This window comes from Montipora capricornis, chromosome 3 (assembly GCF_036669925.1).
Source record: "Montipora capricornis isolate CH-2021 chromosome 3, ASM3666992v2, whole genome shotgun sequence".
Taxonomy (NCBI): Eukaryota; Metazoa; Cnidaria; class Anthozoa; order Scleractinia; family Acroporidae; genus Montipora; species Montipora capricornis.
In genome coordinates, this window is record NC_090885.1 from 37,511,591 (window position 1) to 37,521,947 (window position 10,357).

The 10,357-nt window shown below is 40.9% G+C and overlaps 3 protein-coding genes across 5 annotated transcripts in view; 1 reads left to right on the forward strand and 2 right to left on the reverse strand.

Annotated features, from left to right (window-relative positions):
• The window catches only part of LOC138043047 (tropomyosin Lep s 1.0101-like), a 33,289-nt gene that overhangs the window by 14,823 nt on the left and 8,109 nt on the right, over positions 1 to 10,357 (forward strand). For 2 of the 3 annotated variants that reach the window (XM_068889154.1, XM_068889155.1), the window contains exon 3: positions 10,173 to 10,357. This exon is cut by the window's right edge and continues 710 nt beyond it. The exons of the other annotated variant lie outside the window; for it this stretch is intronic. The gene's annotated coding sequence lies outside the window, so the exon portion shown is untranslated. The remainder of the gene's footprint in view (positions 1 to 10,172) is intronic. 3 annotated transcript variants of the gene reach the window in all.
• On the reverse strand, positions 111 to 2,393 carry LOC138040178 (uncharacterized). Its single transcript, XM_068885951.1, has 4 exons — positions 1,616 to 2,393; positions 681 to 1,246; positions 440 to 568; positions 111 to 287 (listed from the first exon to the last, which is right to left on the reverse strand). The coding sequence occupies exons 1-4, from the start codon at positions 2,391 to 2,393 to the stop codon at positions 192 to 194; spliced, it is 1,569 nt and encodes a 522-aa protein (XP_068742052.1). The 3' UTR covers positions 111 to 191.
• Positions 2,876 to 4,897, reverse strand: LOC138040179 (uncharacterized). The gene has a single exon (XM_068885952.1). It carries the CDS (start codon positions 4,895 to 4,897, stop codon positions 2,876 to 2,878), a length of 2,022 nt encoding a protein of 673 aa, XP_068742053.1.

Genomic DNA, 10,357 nt, shown 5'->3' on the forward strand with positions numbered 1-10,357 from the left:
TAGGCAATATCGGCGCTCACTAAAATTCTCTTTAAAAAGTAAATTACTGAATGAAAATGGTCAGTTGGTAGGGGAGGGGGAGGGAGAATGGCAACAACAGAATTTTCATTGGCTTATCATTGCAAATTTATTTGATTTTCAAAAAAGATGTTTGGTAACTTGGGTTGTAGTCCATTCATCAAGAGTGTAGTCTATTCATCAAGGTCCGAGCCAAAAGCTGAATCATCACTGCCTGTGTCACAGTCCACCTCGCGAAGCCCAAGAGCAGCTGTGGCTATTTCTACCTCCTGTGAGAGAAAAAAATGAATAGCAACCGAGTAAGCACTCAGATCTTTTAAGTTTTAGCAGCAGCTTGATTCAGTTAAAACACTTTTGAAGCTCGCAAAAAAGCGATTAGGTAATGACTCTTTGCGTGAATAGCTGTAGTCGTGTAACTGACCTCTTCAGTGCGAGCATCAGCATCAACCTCGTGGTCTTCAATTTCATCTACGGCCTCTTCACTTTCATTGCCACTCAGCCTCTCTCCTTCTGAACCACGTGTTTCACTGACCGACTCAACTTCAGGCACCTGCAAAATTTAAACCGTATTGTTGTGAGCATATGACCATACAATACACTGCATCACTATTCAGGAAAAAATGTACCGTTATGTTACAAGGTTGTGTCAAAATAATGAGTACCTTGCTTTTCTTTGGTGAACGAGGCTTACGTCTGTTCTTTGCGGACAACCAGATTTCTGCCGCCCTTTGGACTATGTCAGTACACTCCTCTGTCCCAAACGATAGGCCATTGATGCTCACATGCATAAGTGCATTTAGCATGTCATCAGTGAGTCGACTTCTCATTCTTGTTTTGATGCGTTTAATAGCACTTCCACCTCTTTCAGGCCAACAATTGCTAAGGGGCATCGTCCATGCAGCTTCCGCCACCATAAGAAGTTCTGAATAGGTATCCTGGTAGGTCTTGCGCCGTGCAAGCAACCTTTGTAAGGTCCAGTCTGTTGTGGTGAGAATGTTGGTATCTTCAGGGCTTCTGTCATTCGGCTGCAACAGAGTTTGCGGCACTTGTTTCTTCCAATCCACCATTTCAAACTTGAAATTCTCCCATTGTGCGAGTAATTTTGCGGACTTCATTTTCTTTTCCTCTTCTTCTTTTGTTCCATAGAAGTGGTTACTGGTGATTTTTATCTCTGCCTGGCCATAGTCTTCAAATCCCAGGTCACTTTCATTTGGAAGATCAGTGATATCTAAGATGGAAAAGGGGCTAACTTGGGGTAAAGTGGGTTCAAAGCGATTGTTGATGTTGTCTTACAGGGCCACAATGTAGCGGTTCATGAGAGAACACAGCTCTTGCATGTTGTTGTCTGAAAGCGTTAAACCACAACGGTTAAGCCTTCCATTCTGAGCGATGTCGTTCTGCAGCTTTTTCAAACATTCCTTGTCCTCTTTAAGCCTGTTTAGTTTTGCATGTGTGGCCTTGATTGCAGGAAGCAGGTGTCAGAAGTTTTTGTTTCCTCATTGAAAACGCTTGCTTAATTGTGATAATACTGGCAAGACATCGTGGAGGATGTAACTGGTGCCAATGAATTTCACCTTTTTCATTTTTTTCAGGAGACCATCCACTGCTGATCCCGTTGGTTCAGTTTTAAGCTGCTCCAGCATTTCGATTATTGCGCAGAAATCTGTAATTACCGCCTCTACCGATTTATCTAACGACAACCAGCGTGTACGACAAGCCTTCTTCAGCTTTTTTGCTACCTGCTTTCTCCCCGCCGAATTTAGTGTAAGATTCTTTGTGCTCTCTTGCACTTTAAGATACGTTGCAGTGCGCTTTGCAGAATTGTCGAATAGCTTCCACGACTGGTTCAACTGTAGTTCACAGTGGGCAATGTAGTCAAGGGTATCTGCAGAGCTAGCACAAGCAAGAGCAAGTTTGTGTGCTAAGCAGTGGAAAGACAAGATCAATGGGTTCTCATCTTTTAGAAGCTTTGCCACCCCGTTCCTGGCCCCAGTCATAAGAGACGCACTGTCAGAGACAAAGCTGCGCATGGTTTGTACCTCTAACCCAACTGATTGCAACTGTTCGAGGAGTACTTTTTTGATCTGTGGCGCATCTGCCGAGTTGTTGCCTTTCAGTGTGTTTGATATTGCAAGGAAACTGGTGGTGGTGGTACAGCTTTGACTGTCATAATACTGGATAAAAGTTACAAGCTGCTGCGTCAAAGAGATGTCGGTGACCTCGTCAGTGAGGATGCCATAAACGCCATTACCAATCTTTTCTTCGATGTTTTCTTTGAAAACCTGTGCAAGAGTTAAAAACAGCTTTCTTACAATTCCCTTTGACGAGTAGGGGAACTGACGTTTCAGATCAACTCCAGCAATCTTCTTTATCATTCAAGAACCGAGGACAACTTTCTGTCCGAGGACAACTTTCTGTTTGGCAACTTTTCTTTAGCTAATGAACAACTACGAAATAAACAATAAACAAAATAAAGAAAATAAACAACTTCGAAAATTTTCTTGCACTCTTTTCCCTTGTTCTTTTCCTTGTCTTCTAATTGCTTCTGAAACTCTGATCCTCGCTGCAGCATCTCTAATTGTATGCCTAGTTTGTGTTGAGGAGAATCAGCATGTACTCTGATTGTCTCAGGCTTGAATCTTATTGCTGGGATTTCGTTAAAGTATTTCGTTTTGTTTTTGGCATTGTGAGTGTCATGTTTTCTACAAAGAAGGCAAAACATAAGTAGTGGTATGGGGGCGTTTGACCCAAAAAATTCGACCCAAAAACCCAAACCCATTGACGCATTATGTTAATGAGACATCAAACGACACATATTTGTCACACGTTCACATTCTATTATTCCTTAATTTTAGCTTCAAATTACATTTCCATAAGGCAAAGTGTCCGAGTTGCCTGGCACCAAGATGCGCTTGTCATAAACAAGTTGATAGTCTTTTTCTTCGAGTTCAGAAACTACTTTATATTCTTTTGGTTTTCGTTTAATAGCCCGTTCTCTACGAATGGTGGTTTTTCTAGGTTCTTCCAAAGGCAAAAATAATTCATCAAGAGTATTTTTTTTCAAAATGTCAAAACTAAGTTGGTCTGCTCCTTCTTTTTTGTTTAATTGAAAACCTTTGACTTTTACTTCAGCTTTGTCAGTGTTGCAACGGTAACCATAGTTTTTTGGTCCTCCACTGACAAATTCTACGATGTGCTTGTTTTCATCAAGTTCACGAGTGAAGTCTCCTAAACACTGACCGATGACTGGTTTGATGGGTGGATCACCTGGTTTCTTGATGAAGAAGACGCTGTCGGTGTCTGAGTACAATGCTTTTTCTTCCAAATGTTCCAAGGCTTGGTAAAGTCGAAGGTGTGCCCAACAGGTTGTGAATGCAGCAATGAAAATGTTTGTGTTTATGCCTGGAAGGATTTCTTCTTCTTCCATTTTGTAGTGGATTTCAACATTTTCTTCATCGAGAACAGACACGTATCGAATGTCAAATCTGTCGCTGTCCAAGAATTCGCAAAGGTCTTGCGGCTCAGTGAAATGTTTGACTTGGGTTTTGTTTTCCTGCTGACCGAATTTTCCCCACATGGAATTGAGCATTAACTTGGACAGTTTGGCTTGACCGGGATTTTCTTCAATCTTGTGGTAATCCAATTGAATTCCTTCTGTGGCCAGGAAGTTAGCAATGTAAGCTTGCTTTTGTTCTTCGGTTGTGCATCCTTGGGGCCATCCTTTGGCTTGTTCTTTCAGTTTGAGCCATGTGTTCACGTATTTGGCGAAGAGACCTTTGACAGTCTTTGGAAAATGCCAGGCTTCATAGATTCGTTCGATTTCATAGCCCATTTCAACAGCTTTGAGAATTTCGGGTGTGCACCAGGTTCCAATGAGACAACGTTCTTCTCTTGAATGAGAGCATCCCAAGGTTTTTTCATGAAGAGGAAGGTGGACTTTTTCTTCAACACAGGTTCGACATAGAGGAAAAATGAGTTTCTTGTTGGAGCGGTGAGGCAAAACTGGAAAGTAAAGCTTGGGTGGTAGATGAATCTTGACTTCTGCCAAACCAAACCAATGATGTAATTGTGTACCTGGAGGATTGAGAATGAACTCGGGGTGCCCTTTGGGGTAAAGGCAAAATTTGTTGCACCATGGGTACAGTGATTTGTAATCTGTGTAGTCGATTTCTTCATCTTCTTCGCAGCAATGATAAAGCTTGAAAGCGTTGGTTCTTCCTCCGAAGAAAGCATCTCTGGGTTCTAATGGTTCTTCCGTCTCAAGATTTTGAATGAATTGCTTGACTTGAGGATTGCTCTTCTTGAGGTTATTCCATTGGCATTCCCACATTTCAACCACAAGGTATCCCTTTTCTCTCAGCAGTGTCATTTTCATTTCAGTGGCGCTGCGGACATCACGAAAGGATCGATCTAACAGCTTGGGATGGGTTTCATCTCGTTGGGGGTAGCAGATGGTACAACCATGCCAGAAACAACCATAAAATTCGTAAATGGCATTCAACTTTTTGCAATAGCCATCTACTGTGTAGTGTGTGAAAGGAACACGATGTTCACCTTTGTTTCTTGCATGTTGAATGGTTTCGTGGGTGACAGATTCAGTGTAGAGTAACCACTCTATGGCAGACATTGAATGATTGCACTTGTTGTGCCACCCAAATAAGGGGTTGGATGCAATGGTTTCGAGTTCCATACACCAACTACGTAGAAAACGATTGCAGGCGGAGGCGATCGTCATGTGATCGAATGGGTTGAATTGAGCCATTTCTTCAAAGTTTTTCTCGAAGTTGAGGCACCCTTGCTGCAATAGACGAACGTCAGATTTGCAATAAATCTTGCCTCCATTCCTGACTTGTTTAAAACCATATCCCCTTTGTCTCATTGCATCAATGATGAACTAGCCATCATAGCCTTGAAAGTTGTGAGCGAGGACAATGAGCGGTTGATCTCCTTCTTCATTAATGTATTCCAGAAAAGATATGAAATCTGTTACACATTCTTTGCCATACCATACGAACATGTCATCCGGTTCTTTGGTGGTTTCATAACAGGCGACGATGAGATTGCTTCATGGTGGTCACCACACTGAGTGGACTCGATGTGGAAGAAAATGAGTTTGGGGGGAACGTCATTGTCTTCATCGCTTTCTTTCTTCTTTTTCTTCTTTGCTTTGACGAAAGCTACTTGAAGATAGCATTTGTGGGTTGCTATAGGTACATCTTGTTTGCAGCATCGACATTCAGCAATTCCGCATTTGTGTTTCATAATCTCTTTGCTTCCAATAAGGTATTTTTGGCATTGTTTGCACTTGTGACGTGTTTGGCATACACAAGGTTTTTTTTCAGATGCAACATTACCTTACATATCCATAAGGTGAAGTGAATTGGCGATGGTTCTCCAAACATTGCAAACCATAGAAGCGTTGATTGCATATGCCACAGAGATGTGAATGAGATTCGTACTTTCGAAAGGCAACAGCATGTCCCTCGCATCCATTTTGGAGACAGGAACTGCAATGTTTGGCTCAGTTCTTCTTACATCGATGCCGACCTAGATCGTTGTAGGGGTAAAAACACTTGTAGCAGAAATAGGATTTTCCAAAAAAGGCGGGCAGGGAAGTAATGGCATCATAATGGTGGTCATCATAGAGAAGACAGATGTAACCGAAGCCAGCAGTTCCTTCTCCATAGACAAAGCGCACATATGCTCGGGTTGCATCGACTACAATGATGCCGTAATAATTCCAAAGGGTAGGAGATTTAGCGAAAAGTTCCAATTGATCCGGACCACATGGCATGCTTTCAAGGTCCGTTTCTTTTAAGAGCAATCGAGCAGCTTCGTCGCGTCTTTTTTTGCCGCGCCCTTGTTCCGTCCATTTTCTTCGTTCTGTGCGATCGTCTCCTGCTTGCATTATGTTGATGGCTGTGACGATGGCGCGAGCACAACATAAGTTACTGTCATCTTCAGGCATTTTGATAACACATTTCAAATTTCGGAGTTGTTGTTTAGCGTGGTGACCTGGTAAGAAGCGTTGATGTTTGCCTGATCCAGCTCGTCTACTTCTTGCATGGACAAATGATAAATTAAAGCCTTGATTACTTCGAAATTTTTCGCTGGAATTTAATTTTCGCACCAATGAAGAGAGTAATGCTTGGGCTCGACCTGTGTTTCCACGCCACTCTTGAGCTTTTAATTTCCAAGCAGTCATTGCTTTAGGGTTATTTTGAACCTGCAGATTTACAAACACGTAATCTTGATCATGTATTTGATCTTTGTGTAATAAGGACTCTAAAGCTGCTCGCAAGGCATGGGTAATGGAATCTTCTAAATTTTGATGGGGTTGAAACTGACCTTCTTGTTGTAATCGTAATTGATAAACATCTTCTTGCACACCAAGTTTTTCGCTTTTTCTATGGATGACTTGCTGGGTGTGAAATGAAATGTTACCGCGCGCGGGAAGTCCGCTTCCAACTTGTGATGCGGCGTTGGGTGGATTTTGTTGACTTTCCCAGGGAATTTCCCATGGTGTTAAATCGAAATCCATGTTGAGGCAGCCTTGCTGCAATAGATGAACGTCAGATTTGCAATAAGTGACAAACTCTTGTTTGAAGTTGAATATGGTTTTGTTGCTTTGTTGTTTTTCATACCATGCTTGGAATTTGTCGTGTTCTTTGACAGGCATGGTTTCTGGCAGATAGTCTTCTTTGGGCGGTAATGGGCCAACATACTCTTGGTTCTGTGGGGTGTTGAAGAGATGCGGGAAGAAGCCTTTGGCTAATTCGGTTAAACCAAATGTCTTTGGGAAATTTCTTAATGGCATTTGGAAAAATGAGAGACTGTCAATGAATTTGATGCTGTCATTGGCAAAGGAAAGTTCTAAAATCTTGCCTCCATTCCTGACTTGTTTAAAACCATATCCCCTTTGTCTCATTGCGTCAATGATGAAGTAGCCATCATAGCCTTGAAAGTTGTGAGCGAGGACAATGAGCGGTTGATCTCCTTCTTCATTAACGTATTCCAGAAAAGATATGAAATCTGTTACACATTCTTTGTCATACCATACGAACATGTCATCCGGTTCTTTGGTGGTTTCATCACAGGCGACGATGAGATTGCTTCATGGTGGTCACCACACTGAGTGGACTCGATGTGGAAGAAAATGAGTTTGGGGGGAATGTCATTGTCTTCGTCGCTTTCTTTCTTCTTTTCCTTCTTTGCTTTGACGGAAGCTACTTGAAGATAGCATTTGTGGGTTGCTATAGGTACATCTTGTTTGTAGCATCGACATTCAGCAATTCCGCATTTGTGTTTCATAATTTCTTCATCTATGGTTGCTTGGGTTAGAATTTCCCCTAAAGACACCAATATTTTTGTCAATTCATTTCTACTGAATGATCACTGTTGCCTGTGTTCAAAGTTGACATTATCAAGGATTTTATGAACCAGCGTCTGCCGATGATAAAATCGACATCCATGAATGAAATCCTTTTGTGCGTGAAACTAGGCGAGTAATTTTAGTTCCAGTTTTCCGGTTTCGGTTAAGTCTTTGTTTGACCCGCATGACCGCCGAAGCGAAGTATCATCGGGCCGTGAGAAAAAACCTCCGGTACCCAGGGTATCACTTTTGAGATCGCCTGTGTAATTTTTTTCGTTTGTCTTAAGATAAAATCTTTCAGTTTTTCTCTATTTCAAAGTCCAAGTCGTATTTTGATTGTTGGATAAGGGAAATATAAACTTAACCTGGTAAATAGTGATCTCATTAGCAAAGGGCAGCCGTGAGACATTGTTTTGTTTTCTTCGGTCAGGAGAAAATTACCATTTTTACTGCTCACAGCGCAGTACAGTGAAACACTCATTCAGAATAATCATGCCCTTCAACTTACCTTGTTTTCTCTTCGCTGTCGGGACGAAAAACTCGCTTATCCTCTTCATTCTTTCAACAGTTTGACTAACACAAGTTGCGTGTTTTACCTGGGGATTTCCCTCAAGACTTGGCCGAGCAGGAATGAGAACGAAATAGTCACTTCAATTCCGTTTAAATGAAGAAGGGAAACCAATAAAATATCCCGCCGCTCAATAAGCAAAGAAAAAAGAGTTATATGGCCGTTTTGAAGAATGTAATTGATTATTCTGTTATCCTCTAGTCAGTATGTTCATGAGATGCCTTAGTAAGAAAAATATATAATACAGTAGTAAAAAAAAATCGCCAATATTGATCTCAAAGTACCGGACGTGGAATGGCAAACAACCTGACGAATTGTCCAGCCTCCGGCCTCAAATGAAAACCCTGCAAGCTATAAGGTGTTCAAGGCAGAATGAGTTTCTTTTGTTGCTCGTTGCTAAATAGGGGCATTGATGGCTTTGTTTTGTTTACAAATGACCATATCGCTGGCTCAAGCTAAGAGCTCACCGAGGTCAGCTGTACTTTGAAGTTGACCGCTGACCAGGTACTGGTTTTTGATTGGATTGCAGGCTCAACCCAGGTTAACTGACCTAAACATAAGTGAGGCTTCACTTTTTGCGCGCTTTCTAGTCTTTGGCAAACAGTTAACACTAATGCTGAATTTACCCTTTGTTCGTTTAATCAGTCGAAAAGCATATTAATTGAAATATTTGAGTTAGCTGTTTGAAGTCTGGCAGAAATGTTTTTGAAATATTCTAAACAAACATAAACTAAATGTAAAGTAACTACTGATTAATATAAACACAATTTTCAGTTCTTTTTTTCTCATAGTATAGTTTGCCTGTCTTACCTAACAAGTTCGAAAATTGTTACGAATTAATATGCCGGTAAAACTGTTACTCGACAATGGCAGCTTTTCTCCTGCTCAAAAAAGTTAACCCATTTGGTATCCACCACTAATATCTGGCATAAAAGTAGGATGTTGTGGAACAGATGCAAATGATCCCTCATCTACCAGCATACTGTAGCTTGGAAGATAACATTATTAATGTGAGATTTTTCCCCTGGCTTTTTGTGTGGGATTCATACATTTCAATGACAAGGCTACAAACACCAAAAAAACTCATCTTCGTCCTCGTGTTTCTTTCCAGATTGTGGTTGTTGCCGCATACATGTTGTACATGTACTGTCGCACATACTTTTTAATCTCTCTCTCCTACAGCTTTGATCATTTCAAATTGATGCTGCTCTGCTGGTTCCTGTGTGTTTCTTTTGTCTGAAAGGACTGCTTTGATGAAGGCTATGAATTTTTTCTTTCCTTATCCCTTGCCTCCAGCTATCTTGGTCTGTAGTACTTTCACTTTCTTCGTCTTCCATTGGAATAACTGACATTACTGATTGAATCATTCTCATAACTACCTTCTAGCGCCAATGAATCTTCCACAGGCATCAAATTGCTTTTCTTTGTTCTTGGTGAAATGTCTAAGACGTGCAAGTAGGGAAATGTATCACTTTTCTCACAAAGACCATCTAGCACTTCTACAGAAGATGTTCCCGTTTTTTTGTCTTTTTTAACCTGTTTCTTCTCCCTGGTGTGCCAGGCTCTAAGATTTTCAAACGTCTGCTTTGCAACATCATCTTAAGTAAAAATAAGCAAAGAATATAATCAAGCTAAGCTTAAATTAGCCTAACAACGGCCGATATTTCTCTTTGCCATATGAATATGTAAGTTCAATATGTACCTGTCTCCAAACCCATTTTTTCTGCTATTTCATGCCAAGCATTTTTCTTTTTGCTGCGATCTTTAAAATCTGTCAGCGACTTATACAATACTGGAAAATGTTCAATGAGGCTTGCAAGACGTTCTTCGAAGTTGGATGCCATATAAGAATAGCACGAACAGCATGTTCCTTGAACTAGGGAGCTCATTGGTGAAAATACAATGAAAGCACATATATCATTATGGTTATGACTATGGGTGGAAGGTTTCACGTTTCCACTACGATATAAACATAATCACAAACATAATCATATTCACAAAGCCTAGTTCCCACTAGCGACATAACGATCATAACCATAATCATAAGCACGAACATAACGCTGTTATGTCGCTTATGTCTTAGTGGGAACGTCCGGAAACATAATCATAGGCGCCCTTATGATCAATATAATCATAATCATAAGAAAATGATCGACCATTTTCTTATGATTATGATTATGGCTTTGACTATGACAATGTCCCTTTTCTTTGCAGTGGGAACGCGAAAATCATAACGACATAATGAGAAGCATAATGACGCAACAAGGTCATTGTGTTTTGGCCAATTAAAGTCTAGGACCAGTACTTTTGGGTCGGTTCATTTTCAAGATGGCGGCCAGCTTCAAGGAAAAGCTTGCGAGTGAGGGTGAAAACCTTCCTGTATTGTACGTAAGACTTTA